The sequence below is a fragment of the Ahaetulla prasina genome, chromosome 3 (assembly GCF_028640845.1).
Source record: "Ahaetulla prasina isolate Xishuangbanna chromosome 3, ASM2864084v1, whole genome shotgun sequence".
NCBI lineage: Eukaryota > Metazoa > Chordata > Lepidosauria > Squamata > Colubridae > Ahaetulla > Ahaetulla prasina.
Genome location: NC_080541.1, coordinates 100,554,801 through 100,575,451, shown reverse-complemented (window position 1 = coordinate 100,575,451; position 20,651 = coordinate 100,554,801). Strand labels below are relative to the sequence as shown.

General features: G+C 35.3%; 1 protein-coding gene across 3 annotated transcripts in view; it reads left to right on the top strand.

The window, feature by feature from the left end:
* Positions 1–4,860: 4,860 nt before the first annotated feature.
* ANKS6 (ankyrin repeat and sterile alpha motif domain containing 6) overlaps positions 4,861–20,651 on the top strand; it is a 36,578-nt gene continuing 20,787 nt past the window's right edge. The window contains exons 1-8 of one of the 3 annotated variants that reach the window (XM_058177787.1): positions 4,861–5,296; positions 7,532–8,028; positions 12,472–12,516; positions 13,100–13,304; positions 14,854–14,960; positions 15,045–15,184; positions 15,542–15,746; positions 16,846–16,895. In XM_058177787.1, coding sequence (XP_058033770.1) covers positions 4,944–5,296; positions 7,532–8,028; positions 12,472–12,516; positions 13,100–13,304; positions 14,854–14,960; positions 15,045–15,184; positions 15,542–15,746; positions 16,846–16,895 — 1,602 coding nt within the window. In that variant the 5' untranslated portion in view covers positions 4,861–4,943. Of the gene's footprint in view, positions 5,297–5,675; positions 6,226–7,531; positions 8,029–12,471; positions 12,517–13,099; positions 13,305–14,853; positions 14,961–15,044; positions 15,185–15,541; positions 15,747–16,845; positions 16,896–20,651 lie in introns of those variants that run through there. The other 2 variants (XM_058177788.1, XM_058177789.1) reach the window with 2 other exon arrangements.

Here is a 20,651-nt window from a genome sequence, read left to right as displayed (position 1 = left end):
AATTTCAAAGAAACTACAAATCTTTTACATTTCTTTTTTCAAATTGAAACAATATTAAAATCATTATTTACAAATGTAGGTACAATCCCTGCAGAACATGAGCTAATTTTGCAATCTGCAAGAGTAAAATAGGAGTTAGAAATTGAGCAGGGCCTGCATGTACAGATTTAAATGTACTTGTTTTTGCACATTATACTCCATAAATCTATTGGCTTAATCTAGTAACAGTAGTAATATTTGATATGATGTAGAAAATAAATTTTATTGCATTGCAAATATTGCAAATTGGCTGAATTAAATTTTTTAAGGAAACTTAATCAGACTTATTGAAGCAAACCACTGAGCTTTTCCTTTAATCTAAAAAAATATATAAAGAAAGATGAACAATTGTAAAAGGAAACAGAAATAGCACTATGGAGTTACTAAATTGGAAAAGCAATGACTCAAAAGATTGACAGTCTTCCAGGCCAGATCCTGCAAAATATCAAGCAATACTAAGCAATATTAAAGCTGTGAAAAGCAAAACAGGTTTTCATGAAGCAAATATTAACAGCAAACACTTGTAAAACAGAAAGCTTTAGAAGAAAGTGTTATGTTACTCCCTTAATCCAATAGACAACTACATTAACTATGAAAATTTTCCATTATTATTAAGCCAGTTTGAATTAAAATATGATTATCTTCATTTATCATCTATCTGACAGCCTAAAATTCTTATAAGATCAGAGACACTTATCCTGAGATCTTGTTTGTCCAGCTGCCTTAAGATGCTTGTCTCTGTGCTGAATCTGCTAGAAATAAAACTAGATAAAGAAATTGTCCAGATGTCAACCAATTCTTTCCTGACATTTGGTAATTATTCTAGCCAGATGTTTTTTCCTGAGGGTGGTTACCACAGTTCTTGATTGGTGGAGTACTCTGCCTAGTTCTGTCAAGAAATCGGGCACCAATTTGATAGATCTTTTATATGAGCCCTTTTCAGTTGAATCACCCTTATACTTGAATCATTGAAATGTGGAGCTGTAAGGATCACCTAGTCCTAGTCTAATTCTGTGCAGTATGCAAGAAAATCAGTTAAACCATCTTTGAGAGGTAACTAACCAACCTGTTCTTAAAAGCCTTGAAAAATGGAGGCCCCACAGTCTCAGACTTCTGTTGCACAGATTTTATTGTCACTTTTCCTTATATTTAAATTAAATCTCTGCAGTTTATTATACTCATTGTTTTGGTCCCAGTTTATCTGGCAATGGGAAATGGTTACTGAGCATATTTTATATAACATCCTTTTCTGTACCTGAATACATCACAGTTACCTTCAATTTTCAGCCTGAACATCCTAAAGTCTTTCAGCTGGGCCTCATTAAGCATGGACTCAAAGTACTCACATTTGTTGCCTTTCCCTGAACCTATTCACATATCTTTGGTACAGTGCTTTCTTTTTTTATTATTATTATTAAAAAAGTTTTACAAAATTTTTCCCCATATGTCCCCCCATCCCACCCTAACCCTCTTCCCTCTTCCTTCCCTCCTCCCCCCCCCCCCGACTTCCCAGAGCAAATACAGGGTATAGTATCAACAATCACAAACTAAAATATACTAATCATCCAAAAACTCCCACCTCTCTCTGAGCCCTTAATTCCCCTTTTCCATAAAAACGAAGAAAAGATTATAACAATACAATTTACAGTCTTTCCATTGTAAACTATTTAACTTTTTAGTCTTTCAGTCCAATTTTTAAATATCAGTCTATCTTCTCTTTTCCTGTATATATCTTGCATAAGCAGTCCTTCGAATATAATATTTCCACGTTACCATCTAGGTTCAAAGATTTTACTGTCCATTCTTCGACAATAAACGATATTCCACCATCAAAAGGTATTCTTCAATATGCCTTGTAGTCCATGTTTGCTTTCCAAAATATATTTGGCATACCTTATAGTCCATATTTATATATCAAACAAATAAACATCATCCTTTTAATTTATTTAATCCAGCATTTAACTCCAGTTCATTCCCATATTCCCACCATTATATTCTAAGCATTTTATAAACAATATCAACATATATAATTCCAACATTTAAATTAATAAGCATTTTAAATTAATAAACATCCTTAACCAGTTACTTTTCTTAACAATAAAATTACAATTATATTGCACACTCTTAATTAATCAAATAACATTACTAAAGTTACGTCTTCAGCTTATATCCAAAACAAATCAATTATTAACAATTAAACCATATATAAACAAATAACATCATTACATACTTATTCTTTTAATTCCCATTTTCAACATTTCTCCTCCCCTCCCCTTATCTTGTATTACATCCTTATCCCATTTTTTTTGGCCATCTCAACACCAATCAACTTAGCTTCTAACAACAAAGAATTTCCAGCCTTTAATACATTAATGTAAAAATCCCTTGCTTTAAGAACTGTACTAAGACAATACTTTCTTCCTTTATAATTCACTGTTAAGCCAGCTGGAACATCCCATCTAAACTGTATCTGATGTTTCTTAAGTTCATCCACTAAAAAGGCAAATTCTTTTCTCTTTCTTAACATTTTAGTAGGAATTTCCTTCATCAGTATTATATCTTGTCCTAATATTTGAAATTTATTTTTATAAAATGCTTGTAAGATTCCATACCTAATCTTCTTAGTTGTAAAATAGATCACCACATCTCTTGGTAGTTGTCTCTGTCTAGCCAGCCAAGAATTAACACGATAATTTTTTTCAATATTAACTTCAAAATCTTCTGGATTCTCTCCAATTATCTGTGCAAAAGCCTGTGTAAAAATCTTTTTTAAATTCTCCTGCTTACATTCCCTCAATCCTCTCACCCTTACAGCATACTCCATTAACCTATATTGTAATATAACCATTTCTTCATCTGCTCTATCCACCTTAATCTGTAGTCCCTCTATTTTATTTTCTAGATTCAAATTAACTTGATTCATTTGAACCTCCTCTATTTTCCTTTCCAAATCCAAATTAACTTGATTAAGTTTTTCCAGTCTTTCATTCATCTGAGTAGTATAGTCTACTAGGTGTTTAAATGCATCCACTACACTTTCCAAATCCTTATTCTGAATTTCCACCATATCTTTAAAATCCAGTATTTCTCTTTCCATTTCATTAAATTTTTGATCTATTACAGAAATTTGAGCCTCCCAAAGTTCCTTTAAAAAAGCCCTTAAGTATTCCTTAAAATCTTCTTTTAACTTCTGTATTTGAACTAAAGAAATTTCACAGTCCTTAATAACATTTGATTTGTTTGCTTAAAAGCCATTTCCAATGGCAAAGAGAAATGGAAAAAAAATGGAAAAATTCAAAAGTTCAGTAAATCTCTTGAGCACTATAATAAAAATTAAATCAGTTCTTATTCATTCCATTTACTTGATCTCTTCTTATATATTTAGTATATCTTCAGCACCAATGGCTTTAACAAGCACTTCCTTAACTTTCAAAAAGCTTTCTAACTTTCCTAACTTTCACTTTCAAAAAGCAAAACGCCATTTCCTTTCGTCTCCGATCTTTCCAACAAAATATCCCCTAGTTAGGGAATTAAAATTTCCTTACAATTGACTGCCAGTACTCCTGTTTTTGTTCTGTCTGCGTTAAAAATCCATTACAGATGCATATCGATTGCAGAAGTGGACACAGCGTTTAGTTCTGCCATTAAGGCAGAGGCACTCCAGATCCGGAGCTTTCCCGAGCTTAAGAAGGAGCGCTTACCCTCAAGTCTCCAGAAACTTTCCTTGAGGGCTTTCCAGGGGTTTCTTTCAGCCCGGATGCTCACCTTTCTCTCTTTACCCAAGGGAAAGGTTTCCAAGCCGCCTGACAGCTGAGTTGCGCTGTCTGGGCGGCTCTACGAGATTACGGAGCTGGCGGTCTATAAGACCGCCATCAATGCGGCGGAGCCACCGGAAGTCTGGCACAGTGCTGTTTCTGATGCAGTCCTAATAGTATTAGCCTCTCTAGCAGATACCTCACACAGCTGGCACATGTTTGGCTTATTTTCAACAACCAAGACTTTCCTCATTATACTTTTTCCAAGCATAAATTCCTAATTTTGCATGTGTACCATATATTTCCTCTTTAATACCTTATATTTTCCCTGTTAAATATTATTTTTCCTTATCAGCCAGCCTTCCAACCTGTCCAGCTCAGATTGCAATACACTGCCTTCCTGGATGTTGCCCAGAACTCCTTATTTTGTGCCATCCACAAAATTGAGAAATATTCCATCAATATTGTTATTTAATAAAAAAATAGTTGGATAATACTCCAACTCAAGGTTGCTTGCAAGGTTGGTGCTGCATTTCTGAATACTAAGGACCAGCCAGCTGTGGATCTTCCCTACCGTAGTGCCATCTAAATCAATTTTTATCTACTTGTGTAAGTTAAAATTTCACTTAGTAACGTTTCTAAAAACTTTGCTAAAATCAAAATCCAGGTAGCCTGGAAGAATATTTTTAACTTTTTATGTGAAAACTATGTAAGCTGTGCTTAAAACAATGATATAAATGTGACAGAGTCCCCTTTGAAACCTGTATTTCAAATTTCAAGGGCTCTTTTAAAAATCCCAAACACATACCATTCATCACATAATAATCTGAAGAATGTAAAATTTTCTGCCCTCTTTCTGAGGAAGTAATTGTGGCAGGAATGGAGAAAGAAAACTTATTAGTGTTGGCACTAAGTGCCTGAATTAAAGAGGAGAGCTGTGTCCCAAGCAGAAGACTTCCTAAGCTGATTCCCTTTCCCATATTAATTGAAACCATCCTTCTCTCCCACCCCCTGTCGGAGGCCTCAGCGGTGCAGCCCTCCCTTTCCCAACTCTGGAGAACTTGGCGTTTCGGCCGGATTTCTCCCTCCTTCTCACGGGCGGAGCGGAGGAAGATTGCGGACGGGTTCGGAAGGGGGCCAAGTCCGCCGATGGGGGAGTGCGGGGTGCCCGCTGGCGTCCAGTTACTACTTCGCGCTTGTGATCAAGGAGACTGCGAGTGCGCCCGGCGATTGCTGGTAGGACCCTTGCCTGCCGCCGGAGCCGCCGAAGAAGCCGCGGCGGAGGCTGGCAGCGGCTCGTCTAGCGGAGGTGGGGTTGGGGCTGCGGCGGACATTCCTCCCGGCTCGGTGCCAGTGGACTGCACAGACGAGGCGGGCAACACCGGCCTGCAGTTCGCAGCGGCCGGGGGACACGAAGAGCTGGTGGGCTTCCTGCTGCGGCGGGGGGCCTCGGTGCAGAGCCGGAATCACTGCGGCTGGAGCCCGCTCATGCAAGCAGCCAGGTTAGCGCGGCGCGTGAAACGGGGGGTGGCTCAGCGGTCCTTGCTGGGCAAAGCTGGGCTGGCTATGTGGCTCAAGCGCGCTGCCTACAGTTCAAGCTCGGAATAAAAACAACGGTGGAACAGCTGATGGGAAGGCCCCAGAAGTTGCTTTTTTCCCCCCCACTGCCTAGAGGGAATCTTGGCTTTTTGTTTTCAGATCGCTCTTCTTTGCCCCTCCAACTAGATTCTCCTGGGTCTTTTGGTTTCCCTGACTCGTTCGCGCTCATTGCAGAGTTTTTATTATGTTGTTCGATGTTTTATTTTTTCCAAATTGCTTCCGTTTTCTTAGTTTGGTAAAAAGTGAGAGATGAAAGGTAGTATACAAATCTAGACATGCAACGATATGTAAACAAAATTGTATATCTTTATATCATCAATATCTCAATTGACTATTAGAAATCTATTTAATGTTGCTTCGTTGAGAAGGTTCAAGATTTTAAATTTTAAGTGTATTGCTAAACATAATGCCGGAGCAACCAAATCCATGTCTGAACCCAAACACCACTGAGAATCTACAATATTTCAGCGTACAATATATTTATGTGTTATTAATTTCTTATAAAGCATTAGTGGGAAGCATTTAAATCTCAGATTCAGTGGCGTGGATTGGATTCTGGCTCCTTCCATAGTTTGCACTTTGTTCCGAGATCATTTCTTTCAAGCCATCTCCCCTCTGGTATAAAATAACAGCATTGAGAGGCAATGTTGAAGAAAAATCAGAAGTTGAAGAAGGATTCAATACATTTCCCATCTATGCATGCTGTGCCTTAATGAAACTCCCTAGGTACTAAGCGTTTGGAATAAAAAACAGAAATATGCTGCTAAATAATTTGGTTTGACACTGAAAGCTAAAACAATTTCAGCTCTGTTGGATATAGTCTCAGTTTCAGGTTGGTCCCTTTTATATATTTATATATTATATGCAGTATGAACCTGAGATACTGAAGAAAGCATAATTAAATTTTGAAAAAGTAATAAACCTGAAATACAATAAACTAGTAGTAGGGGTCACTGTTCAAAGAAAAGCAGTATTTAATTTTTTTCTTCATTACCTATAATATCTATGGAGATTCTCAGTCGTCCAGGTCATAGTTGTCCCTAAACATGGGTTTGGGATTACCTATAGTAGTTTTTTTTGAAAGGGACATGGTGGCTCAGGGGCTAGGACATTGAGCTTGTTGATCGAAAGGTCAGCAGCTCAGTGGTTCGAATCCCTTGTGCTGCCGTGTAATGGGGTGAGCTCCCGTTACTTGCCCCAGCTTCTGCCAACCTAGCAGTTTGAAAAGCACGTAAAAATGCAAGTAGAAAAAATAGGGACCACCTTTGGTGGGAAGGTAACAGCGTTCCGTGCGCCTTTGGCATTGAGTCATGCTGGCCACATGACCACGGAGACATCTTCGGACAGCACTGGCTCTTCGGCTTTGAAACAGAGATGAGCACTGCCCCCTAGATTCGGCAATGACTAGCATGTATGTGCGAGGGGAACCTTTACCTTTACCTTATAGTAGCTTTACACAGCAGAAGTAAAATACTTAAAAGCTGAGTTGCTCTTTTATACAGGCCTTAGCCCTTTGGGCAGGGTTTAAAATCATTTTTCGTAGTATGTGAAAGAGAAAGCTGCTTTCAGGATATTTGAATTTGTCCGGTTTCTCCATCCTTACCACTTATAAAATAAATGCCTAAAACCATTCTTTTATCAAATAGCTTTGATAATACCCTCTGCTTTTCAAACATTGGAACACTTCCAAAGCTTATTATATTGGTTGACCTTTACTTAAAGAGCTACATCTGCTTTTATGACAAATGTTGCTGTTATGTATACAGTTACTATATATACTATAGTATATATTATGTATATACTATATTATATTATGTATACAGTTACTATATAAAAATTTAATAAATAAATAAATAAATATAAAGGCTATTAATCCCATATTTTTGCAATACACTGTTAAGTCATACAGAAATCTTTCTCTTAAGATATTCAGATGGAATGCCACATGAGATGTATGAGGCTGAGGCAAATATGATATTGAACATGGCCTCAGTATTCTAGTTAGACTAAGAATGAAACTGGAGAGGTCCCAGCACACAAATATTTGTTATGTTAAGGCAGAATCCTTTTAAATCTAAATAATGCACATTTATTTTCTTGGCTATTGTAATTATTTTTTTTCTTTTCTCTAATCAAAGGTTTGGACATCTAAATGTGGCTCGCATCTTACTGGAAAATGGAGCTGACCTTAATGCACAGAATAAATTGGGAGCCAGTGTACTCACCATAGCATCACGGGGTGGCCATATCAGTGTAATTAAGCTGCTGCTGGAATCTGGTGCTTATGTTGACAATTATGATCACTTGAGTGTTAGCTTGGATAGCAGTAAAGAGGAAATGCCAGCTGTCACACCCCTCATGACAGCTGTCCAACATGGGCATGAGGCAGTAGTCCATCTTCTGTTGGACTGGGGAGCTGATTGTAATTACTCTGTAAAGACTATGGGCTGGACTCCCCTGATGCTGGCAGCTGTTACTGGAAGAGTTAGTTTAGCCCAACAGCTTATGAACAAAGGAGCCAATCCTGATCATCTGAATATTCTGCATAAAACACCATATGAAATATCTGTGGATTTCAAACATGAAGATATGATGGATTATTTGGCACCTTTGACAACAGTTAGACCTCAGACAGGTATGAGCTGCTTTCACTTTGGGTATAAAATTTTCTTAGCAAAGAAAATAGATAACTTGCTGTATCTAATGGATAGTGAGCTAAGACGTCTACTGAGGCATAAGATTCATAAAATACTTAACTGTCACTGTTCTTTTTTTTAACTTCAATGTAAATATACAGTCCAGATTTTTGTGTTAGAAAAATTCTCCTTTATCATGACAAATTAAAAAAAAATCAATAAGTGATATAATTGTGTACTTATACCCATAGTAACAAAACCTGCACTGTGAATGCATGATATATCTTTTATGTATTATCTGAGTTTATGCCTGGCATTAAATTATAAATTATGACCAAAATATAATTCAAAATACCTGGGGATGCAAAAGAACCTCCCACCGATCAAACAAACATTGCATCTTAATGAAATGTATTTTGCTAAGTTAGGAGCTTTTAAAAACTTTTTATTATTGAATACAATAATGACTTAGCAAATGTGAAACCGGGACAATTCTAAAGTGATGCTTATGCAGCAATCATTCAAAGTTACAACAATGCTAAAAAAAACCTTTGTGACTAATTTTCAGATTTATGACTGTTGTAACCTCCCATGGGCTGGCAACAAAGTGAATACAAAGTCCAAGTTGTAAATCGTTAGTTGCAGTCACATGTTTTTTGCTTAGTGACCACGTCACTTCACTTAATGACTAAAGGCAAAGTGAGGTCATAAGCCTGTGAAGTGATTTTCCATTTAGGGATTGAAGTGCTTAATGACCAGGTTGCTGGTCCCAATTGCGGTACGTAAGTAAGGTCCCAATTGTGGTACGTAAGTGTATGCAATTTATTGAACAGCTCAGCAAACATATGAATTGAATAGCTTCTCTGTTTAATCCAGAAGGCCTTTTATATCCACAGCATCACTTTAGAATTGTCCCGGTTTCACATTTGCTAAGTCATTATGTGTCTCTTTTTGACTCTGGCTTACTATACTACACTTATTGTATTCAATAATAAAAAGTTTAGTGAAGATGATCACATCTCAGCAATGCCAGAATTGGAGGGGAGGGAGGCTTAGTCCAAAGCAAGGACTACCTGTATTAAGGGATGTGCTTTGGACTAAGCCTCCCTCCCCTCCAATTCTGGCATTGCTGAGATGTGATCATCTTCACTTAGAGATAGGCATATGTTTGGGGACCATTAGAAGTTTGAAAGCATATTGTGGGCTTTTCATAAAATGACTCTCATGGGACAGTTTGCTTGTTTACAGAATGGCTGCCATTACAACCATTTACAAAAAGGAAAACTGAAGAGGTTGCTGTTTTCCATTCTCATAACATCCACATATTTTACTCACTATATCACCCTGTTAAACCTTGACTTTTTTGGGGGGGAAATTAGCTAGTGTAGATTCAAAAAGTACTGGCATGTGTTTTCCTATCCATTTCATTTTCTAAGATACTAAAACCAGAGGATTTATTGAGATAATGCCTTTGCTTTGCAGAATGTGAGTTTTATATTTACTATTATTTTGAAGTAATTTAAATAATAATAAAGTCAGTTGAACCTCTCAGTAGGAGATATTTATTCGGTAAAGACTATGTTGATTAATTCATAATTCATGAATAATCCCCCTTTTATCTAGGTGAATATAAATATAGTTCAAAAGAATAAGAACATCTGAAAATATTAAATCTTATCTCCAAATTGAATTGGTATTATATGCAATAACTTCCTTACAAAATATAACAGTTTAGAATACTGTACAAACATTTATTTAAGTGATTCATTAATCACATTGCATTTCTAACAACATCACATTCTACTCAATTCTTTTCTATATAAATGCAATGGAGTCCAGTAAATCTAATTATTTACGGTATTTGTTCAATAAGACATAATCTAGAATTTGTTGAAATGTTGAAGATCTCATTTTGCCTGGGCAAAATAGGAATCTATAATTCTTTATTCATTCAAACATTTAAATTTGCATATTTTATTGATTCATGAATAATAGGAAATTATAAAGATTAATTACAGGAGTTTTTGTATCATAGGGTTTAATAAACACCTGTGGATTAGATTCATTTTGAGACTGAAAATGCCACGTGTGCAGACTAGGATGTCAATCTGTGTAATTGTAAATATGTTTTCAATCACACAATCAAATATTTGTCTTTTAAAGAAAAAGATAATCATTCATCTGTTTCATGTATTTATAGAATCAAAATATAAATCTGAGCTTCCCTCTACATTTTCCATATAATGCCATTCCTTAGAAATAATATACAGTATTGCAAACTTTATGACTGTGTAAGAATAAGTAGAACCATTTGAAATTTATTGTGTTTTAATTTCTAACAAACGAAAGAAATAATCTATGAATATGCTAGAGGGGTTCAAGAAGAAAAATGTCCATTAAGGGGACATTTTAATAGTTAATTTTCTGCACCAAGCATAGTGAATAGAACTAAGTACATTCTTTCCTAGAGTCTTTTTTCTCAGATGCAAAGGGGGCTTAGTTTCATTGCACTTATTAAAATTAAATTAAGTTGCCATTTCCTAGACTTCTGTACAGTATAAGGAGAAAGAATGTCTTCAGTATAGGCAGCGTACAGGCAGCACAATGTCTCACATTGACTATGCTATTTTCAAATAAAATAAATGCATATATCACATGCAATATCTGTTAATAATTCAGCTAATGTTAGTATTAATTCCTATTTACTTGACAATATTTTTGCATAATGTGCAATCAGCTAAACAAGTTAGAAGGTCCTAACACCACAGTATATACAGTCACAAATTATGATTTTGCAGTTTCCAGCTACAATGGCTAAAAATGAGCAGTTTCTGCCTTTTAAGGCTAGAAACCCAATAAAATCTGTAATGTAAGTCTTACCAGAAGCTTAACATGTTTTTTTATAAAAATAATAAAGAAGCTGTAGAATATACACAGATATACTCATATACAGAAAGCTTTCCTTTGTCTCCTGTTTTAAAATAGAAAAATACTGGATTCTGAGTAGCTAGCATTTGTCAATTTTGTTATGGAATATTGCTACACTTCTGAAAAATTATACTGTAATAATAAACTGGGCAGTTAGTTCTTGAGAAGTTTTTGATTTTTGACATTCATATCGATCATTCTGAGATCTTTTTCTGATTTTTGACATATTGTCATTTCAATCTACCCTGCCATGCTGTTAGTTCATTTGACCTACCGTGGGTATTGTATTAAAGCTGAATATTCATAATGTAGTTAAGTTTAATATGCATTATTATTACTAGCAAAGGTTATTCCTGGGACACCTATAAAGAGACTTACTATTCAAACATGAATTCTCTCTGATTCCTCTAGCCCTGGGTTTCTGTATATCCAAACTAATCTAACACCATACCTTTTTGGTAGTCTCCCTTACCAGTAGTAGCCAGATATAACATTACTTACTTTAAAATGTTAAGACTTTGATGACAACAATAAATGGAAATGTAATGAAAATTGGGAAAAGGAGGGATGTTATTCTATTAGAGAACATACACAAAAATTGGAGAGCCAATCTTTTGTATTTCAGTTAGGCCAGAGAAGACTGAAATTATGGACTGCCGGTCATAATAAATAATAAATTAATAGTTTACTTTGTCTTCCTGTGTTCTAATGGGTAAGGAGGTAATAACCTACCTTGTCTCCTTCAAGAGAGTCTTGAAGGCTTACAGTAGTTCTTCCTCCAGGCCATGGACTAGGATGAGTGGACGACTTACTTGGGAAGGTGTGTGTTTGAGGCTGGGTATTGTTCCTTTTAGGTAAACCATTTTGCTTTTCTTGATGAATTATTTTCATACTTGATTTTTGTTATTTGCTTACCAGACTATTTAGAGTCAGATAAATATGATTTCTAAATGAATTTAATATTATTTCACACAGCTTCATCATCAATTGTGTTGTAAATGTTGTACCTTGATGAACGTATCTTTTCTTTTATGTACACTGAGAGCATATGCACCAAGACAAATTCCTTGTGTGTCCAATCACACTTGGCCAATAAAATTCTATTCTATTCTATTCTAAAGCTTTTAAGTTTTAAAAATTAATGGAAAAATATTCCTGATTATTTTAGGTTGCTAAAGGTTTTTAACATTACATTGTAAGAGATACTCAGTATTCTTTCCATTTAAAGAAAAAACACTACAGTACATTCCTTTCACAATGCCAACAACTGCCGTCTTAAGAGACCAAGAGGGAAAGAAATGGATTGTAGTATCTTCGACAGTGCTCAGGAATAAGCATTTTCATATTACACTATTCAATGTTTTCTTTACTTTTGCCTTTCAGAATTGAAAAGTTGAAATGCAAATTGTTGAGTAAATCAGTTCATTTAAAATTCTGGTACTAATGTATTTTTTGTAGTGTTACCATAAGTAACACCTATATGATATACATATATCTGTTTCCTCTTTCACTAGATAAGCAGAAAAAACAACCTGATATCTTCCATGCTTTAAAAATGGGTAAGAGCTTTATAACTTTAATACATGTGGTTTTTAATCTATGATCTGGCTCTGCAGTTGCTTTAGAAGTATAATAGCGGTTTGTAACCAAAGATTTCAAATCTTTATATGAACTTTGGTTAATGAAGTTTGGTAGCTCGTTATATATAATTCTTTCTGTCTTCTGTTCCATTAGTTCTCTGTCTTCTAGTCGTCTGCTTTTTCCTCATTCATATGAACTATTCAATTTTTCTGTTAAATCATCTATCTTTTTCTTTGGCTCTTATTCTTTTTTTTAGATCCCTGTAACTTCTACCCTCTTTCTTAGGCTGCTCTGCTTGCCTGTAGGATTTGAACAGGGCTATCAATGCCACCAAGCGGACCTTAGGTTCAGGGTAGTCCATACTGCCAGCACTCAGTCCTTATCAAAATTCAGGGTTGATTCTTTACAAGCCTTCTTCTGTTCAAACAGTAAATTCTCAAATTGTGTGGGACTCACCTATGTAAATATTAATGTAGCTATAGAAAATCAATTAATAAAAGAACTAGAATTAATATTATATTTCCTTTGGAGCATTTCAAGTTGGTGTTATTTTTTCGATAGGAAATTTTCAGCTGGTGAAAGAAATTATTGATGAAGATCCGGCACAATCCAATGTCATTAATGATGATGGTGCTTCTCCCCTGATGATCGCAGCTGTTACTGGACAGATGCAGCTTATACAGTTACTTGTTTCAAGAAATGTGGACATTGACAAACAAGATAATGTCCACGGCTGGACAGCATTAATGCAAGCCACATATCATGGGTAAATACATTTATTTTGCTAGTGTGATTTGGGAGAGGTTTCCTTTTTTTCTTAAAATTACTATTGTCTTTCTATTGTCCCCCGCCATTCTCATGGGATGAAATTATAATCTCCTTATAATGGCAACCCAATTACATAAACATTTAGGATTAGTTTGGGCCATACATTGTACTAAGCCATGATGATGGTTTATTCAATATTCTATCATTAAATTGTGGTTTAGTGGCATGTAAATTAAGTTATTCTGTAGCTAACAGCTACAGTGTCATATGTATGTACTATTATATGTTCTTTTCTCCATGGAAAAATTTGTAGACAACATTGTTATTTATGTTACAATCTATGGGCAAATCTATCTGATATCTTTATTTAGGGAATGTTTTTCTATCCTTTTTCTGATAAAATTGTATATATCAGACAAAACATACAAGGAAATTGTTCCTATTGTAGTAGTCCTTATTGTGTATATTTCTTTTTTCAAATACACGAAACATAATTGCTGAAGCAATTATGTTTCGTGATTTGTGATGACTGAATTTGTATGACACAATCACAAATCAGCCAGCTACTTTTAGTCTAATTAGCTGTATAAATCCAGCCTATATGGTTAGTTTTTGTGGTTATGTGAAGCTTGAAAACTGAGTTAAATGAGAAACCCATGCTTCAGTTAATGAAGGAGAAATGTGTCAGGTTAAGGTAGTCATCAGCTACCAAGCTGTTTAGGCCAAGTGAAAATGTATTGTATAAAACTGCAAGAATGCAGTGTAATTGATGCAGCTTTAAGTGATCTTGTAAATAGCAGTTAGAGCATTATTTCTGGTAAGTAGAAATCATTTGTTGGTGGGTGACTGCGAATAAATAGATTTATAATCAGCAAATTCTATTTCTATAGTTGAGGGCTACTGTAAGTTTGGACAAGCAATATGTTAAGCAAGCCATAGAATTATTGATGAAAATTGAGTTGAAATGCAGATGTGACACTAAGTGGCTGGATCTCTTTACTACTACAAAGATTTTTAGTACAAGAACCAAGTACAGGTAGTCTTTGACTTACAACCACAACTGAGTTTCAGTTGCTAAGCAAGACAGTTATTAAGTGAATTTATGACCTTTCTTGCCACAGTTATTAAGTGAATCACTGCAGTTGTTAAGTTAGTAACATGGTTGTTAAGTGAATCTGGCTTCCCCATTGACTTTGCTTGTTGGAAGGTTGCAAAAGGGGATCACATGACCCCAGAACACTGCAACTGTCATAAACTTCAGCCAGTTGCCAAGCAGCTGAATTTTGTTCATGTAACCATGGGGATGCTGCAACAGTTGTAAGTGTGCAAAACAGTCGTAAGTCACTTTTTTCAGTGCCATTGTAACTTCAAACAGCCACTAAGCGAATGGTTGTAAATTGGGGACTATCTCTATAAAGAATAGAAATCAACAACGGTTTAAGATTTATGGATTAGAGGTAGGAAGAAGTCACCTATTTCTAGTAACATCTTCTAATATAATCTGTCTTTAATATATGTATGTAGCTTATATTCTGTTTTATTTAAAGAAATAAAGAAGTTGTTAAGTATTTATTAAATCAAGGAGCTGATGTCAACCTGCGTGCTAAAAACGGATATACAGCCTTTGACCTGATAATGCTGCTGAATGACCCAGGTACTTCTGTGTACTTATCTTGTATATCATAGTCTTGCTATAGTTAGAGTAGAAACACTTTACCAAACTGTGTGAATTTTGCAGATGCAGAACTTGTGCGGTTGTTGGCTTCCGCCTGCATGCAAGAAAAGAATAAGCAGAATAGCAAAGTAACTGCACCCTTTTCCAGAAATAAGCAGTCCATAGGTATTCCATTGTTGCCAGATGACAAGGGAGGATTGAAGGTATAGAAATAATATATTTACCTTTTCAGTGAATCTTTGTTTTGAACAGAAATCTGACAGCAGGCTTCAGCTGCTTTCTATTCTGTTAATTTGGGGTACAATTTGAGAGTTTTTCCCAGTAATACTTCCTTCTTTTTCTATATCATTGTTTATTTCATTGCAGCTGGCTCTTAGCTAAGGCCTTTTCATTCACATGAATGTTAGCCAAAGGAAGATATTAAAGGAAGGACAGAGGAATATTTTCCAAGTTTCTGTAGATTTCTTAAACTTAATTATTAATTTATTTCAAAAATGTCCTAATTATCACCCATAGTTATATGTCTAAGGAAAACAACACAGTTATATTTTCTTTTCTAGTCGTGGTGGAACAGAATGTCCAACAGATTTCGCAAATTGAAGATGACCCAAACCTTAAATTATGGATTTTCCATGAATCAATCTATACCTTTTCCAGAAGACTCAAAATCCCCATTTGACTGTACAATGAAGGCTGCATCACAAAATGATAATACTGTAAATCATGATGCCACTACAGCTTGGGCAACAAAAAGCAAGTCTAATGGTAATAAATGTTAACTATTACAAGCATTTTGTGCATGTGTATATCTGTGTGTGCCCACATGGATAATCAAACAGATTTCAAGTTTAGATTAATGGGAGATTTGGAAATTCTTTTTAACAGATTTTGATGTACTTAATCGAATATGCAAAACATTTGAATGGGCACTCCCAAAGCATTTTAGCACATATACCCCTTCTCAAAGCATTACAGCAGCTGAAGCTTCTGCAGAGTTTTATTTCAAAGATTGTCCATACTTTTTGTATGTACAGATGCATGAACAGCCACTACATCTAACTGGTCATGGAAATATTTTCTGTGTGCACAGGTGCATGTACAAAAAACTAGGAACAATTTTCAGTTGGGCAGTCTTTCTAGAGAACATGCTGCTTTAAAGCTCCTACGATGGGTGGCTCACTTGTATTACCTTGACTCTTGAGATGCCCCTTTCAAATGTTTATGTAACCTCAATTTTACATGAAAACCTGTTAAAAAGTTGGGAATTGTTAAGTTATTGAATAATAAATATTTTCATAACAATGTGACTAGCTTATAAACAATGGAAATAAGTGGCCAGGAAATTCTAATTATTTTCTGCCAACCAGTCATAACTGCTGTCATAATAGATTTTTGTAATTTAGATACGATAACTTTATCCTAAAGTGTCTTGAATTTAGAGTGCAAGTACAATAATTTAGACATACTGTAAAAATTGAAGGGTCTGTGAGTGGCTTAACAGTACATAATAATACATAAGCACGGGTCCCATTAGTTCTTTGTTTAGAGGATGTTGAAAATCCCATGTAGGATCCGGGCACATCTATAGTAACTATGTACTTTTAAAAGCAATAGAAATTAAAAGAAAACTCCTATTAGGACTGTAGAAGATTTCTGTGTATATTTTTAAATTATCTTTTTAATGTATAAATGAACACAGGAATTCATAGAATACAATGAATTGTATTCTTAATTGAATTGAGTCATTATATTATTAGGAGAAATTGTGGTGGCATGTAATATATGCTCCTTTTTTTGCACAAAGATTATTTTGTAGGTTTACAATGGCACAATTAACATTGGTGTGGGTATGTTTTCCCTTCAGTTATCCACACTGCCAAGGCTGGAAAAGATGATGATTTTCTGACCACGGTGGTAAGTCAGCTTACACAGCTACCATAACATACAGTATCAAATGTTGGCAGATGACCAGTAACTTTGTGCAAAAGGGAACCACTAGCCCTGTTCAAGTATTCCCTTTGTGTCTTCAGTTCAACTTATGAAGAACGATGAACATCTCCTCCCCTCAAAGTGTCAATTTTTCGCCACGTGAGGAAACAAAATGACAAAATTGACTATACAATGACACTCAGAACTCTATTGATGTAGAGCAGTGCTTCTCAATTATTTTCTGTCATGCCCCCCTAGGAAGAAGAAAACATTTTTCGCGCCCCCCGCGCGACTGTAAATAGTATCATTATTAAACGCGCCCCCCCTTTACGGAGGTCAAATGCGCCCCCCTTTACGGAGCCTCGCGCCCCCCCGGGGGGCGCGCCCCACTATTTGAGAAGCACTGATGTAGAGTATAACAGAACCTTGAAAGCCCATGGAGTTTCTCTGTCCCCATCTTTTTTTAAAAGTTTTTTTATTTTTTAGAAACATACAAACATAAAAGCATCTTCCATTCAAATTTCAAATACAATGTGTCGGTGTGTGGGTTACATTTTTGTGCAAACAACAATTACCTATCATTAATTTATTTAATCGTCCATTTTATCATCCCATTGTAATCAAATGTTTTAATCAATTAATCTCTAATAATCATTCTGGAAAATATTTTGTCTTATTACCCTATTTTATCCATCATTTTGAGACAATTATATCATTCAATAGTTTTTAACTTATTAAAAACTCCACTCTTCTTTATCATAATTTCTCTTCTAACCATTGGTAAAATAAGTCCCATACTTTATAAAATTACTTATCTTCCTGTTCTCTAATTTCAAACATCAATTTACTCATTTCTGCACAGTCCATTATTTTCCTCTGTCCCCATCTTATAGCCAAGAGAATCTACTGTAGGTAGGACAGGTTTCAACTTCTTTCTCACCCCCTTTGTCTCTAAGATAGTCTTTAGTAATTGCGTTCCTTCTTCAAGGCTGTCACCATGCTTTTCTATACATAGTTGCAGGTAGTCTTTGTTTAGTGACTTCAGTTGGAACCAACAATTCAGTTGTTAAGTGGTCGCTCAGTGAAATCATGAACACATTTATTATTTATTTTATTTTTATTTTATTTATTCATATTTTTATACCGCCCTATCTCCCTAGGGACTCAGGGCGGTGTACAGCCATCTAAAAACAACATAAATATACACAGTAAAACATTAATCTAAAAAACTTATTAAATAGGCCGAATATTTAAAATAGACATAAATAATAAAACCCCAAGTTAAAACCAAATCTAAAATTTAAACAATTAAAATTTAAGAATCTAGTCCAGTCCTGCGCAAATAAATAGATGTGTCTTAAGCTCGCGGCGGAAGGTCCGAAGGTCAGGAAGTTGACGAAGTCCTGGGGGAAGCTCGTTCCAGAGGGTGGGAGCCCCCACAGAAAAGGCCCTTCCCCTGGGCATCGCCAGTCGGCACTGCCTAGCTGACGGCACCCTGAGGAGTCCCTCCCTGTGGGAGCGCACGGGTCTTACCTTATGATCTTACTTCAGTGTTTCTTTGCTTTACAGATATGTAGTTGTCTTAAATATAAGGATTGTTCACAAAATTATTTTTATTTCTATCATAACTGCAAACAGTGGCTAAATGAGGCAGTCTCTAAATGAGGACTACCTGTACACTGTTTATATATGTGAGGAACTGTGTCTATGCTTACAAATATATAATGGGTAGCCTAGCTTTAAAGCCAATAGTGGTAGGTACCAGCTTACATGAAGGCCGTTATGTATATCAGAAGGTCCCTATTACTGTTAGTCATGATTTAATCATGGAGATTAACTCTACTTACAATCACTAGAATAGGAAAGGAAGGAGGGGGATTAATTACCATTCCTTGACTATTTGATCGGATATTAATATGTTAATATTAATATGTTAATGTTAATATGTTAATAGAGGCCTTCACCCTGAAATGGATAGACAATGGCTAAAATGATGATGATTAACATATTGTTAGCATTTTAATAAGACTGGTGGTTTCTTCAAATCTGCTATTATTCCAACAGTGAAATAACAGCTACATCGTTTTGTTGAAAAGCCATATAAAATATAGTATACTTTTCTATAATTACAATAAGAAGCCACTGTATGTTGCAGATTGTTTGGAATGGAACAGTTAGTATAGTTTCCCAAAGCATTTCTTCCAGTGGTGCACTGTAATACTGTTAAAAAAGCAACCTGGTTTATGACTGCAAATCACGAGGAAAGAATGCTGCTGTTCCTTGAATTAACATGGACTAAATCAAAAATTGTTTGATAGAGAGTCAGATGACCGTTTCTATCAGTATATGAGAAATTGCTTTAGAAATGTTCGATTAGAAAGTATCCTGAACAGTTATTTCAGCATGGGGAACCTAAATGGGAAGAGCTACAAAAGTATAATTGCAAGACTTGGAATCTGTAATGACTGCAACTTGTATTTGGAAAAATCCAGTTCCCAATGCTGAATTTAATCAATGCTGAATTGAATGATATCTTCAAAACGATCATTGAGTAAATGAATGCGAAATGACTTCAGTTCTGGGAATTAGGAGAATGCTCTTGAAAAACATAAAATTGGATAATTTTTGAATACTTGGGTTTGTAGAAAAACTAGTTGAACTGGTAGATGTTACAGAATAATATCTCTAATTGGTATATATATAGCTATATTTATACAGAAAGGCACTATAAAATGAAATACCAAACAGAATAGATACATCATATAAAAGTTATGACAGCTAAAACTAGTAGAAATTTTTGCTTTTAATTACTGTTTTAATTAAACAGAATTAAACAGAATTATTGAATTCTGATCCATCCTAAACTTCCACCAATATAACTGGAGAAATGTAGTTCCAAATATGAAGCGTCATGGGCTACAGATTGAAAAAAAAGAACATCTTCATATCTATTAAATCTGTTGCAGGCATCTAAGGGTAAGGATATTATAGATGCTGTTGGTTAGAAGGGTTTCTTGTACAAGTAATCTTCAATTTAGGACTATTTGTTTTAACAATGATTACAACGGCCTTGGTAAAAATGATTAACAATCTATCTTCAAACTTAATGATAGTTGAACAAGCTACAGCATTCCTGAACAATTCCTGCAGGTATGTGATTGAAATTCAGGCACTTGGCAAACTGTTCACATTTACGACTGCTTGCAGTGTTGTGAAATTACATGTTCACAATTTGTGACTTTCCCAGCCAGTTTCCGCCAAGTGGTAAAGCCATATTTGCTTAATAACCATGGTAAAAATGATCACAAAATTGGGTCTGATCATGTGATGTCTCGCTTAATGACTACATTGCTTAGCAACCAAAGTTTCGGTCTCAGGTTTGGTCCTAGGTCGAAGACTACCTGATTAGGATTTCAGACATGCCACAGGAAGACCAATGAAGAAGGAAATTAAATAAAGTGCTAAATAAATAGTGATGTCTGAACTTTACTAAGAAAAAATAAATAAAACGAAACAAAGTAGAATGTCTTAAAAATAAAAAAAATAGGAAACTCAATTTATCAAAAGTTACTTGGGACTTGAGCATTCAACTAAGAAAAGTACTACTTCATAGAGAAAAGGTTGAGAATGCTTGAAAGGTGAAAAAATTGAAATTCAAAATGAAGGGGTTTGTTTTAGTAATTATAATGAAGTTGAAAAGGTAGCTAAACAGGCAAAGACTTGGAGCAGAAACCAGAGTAA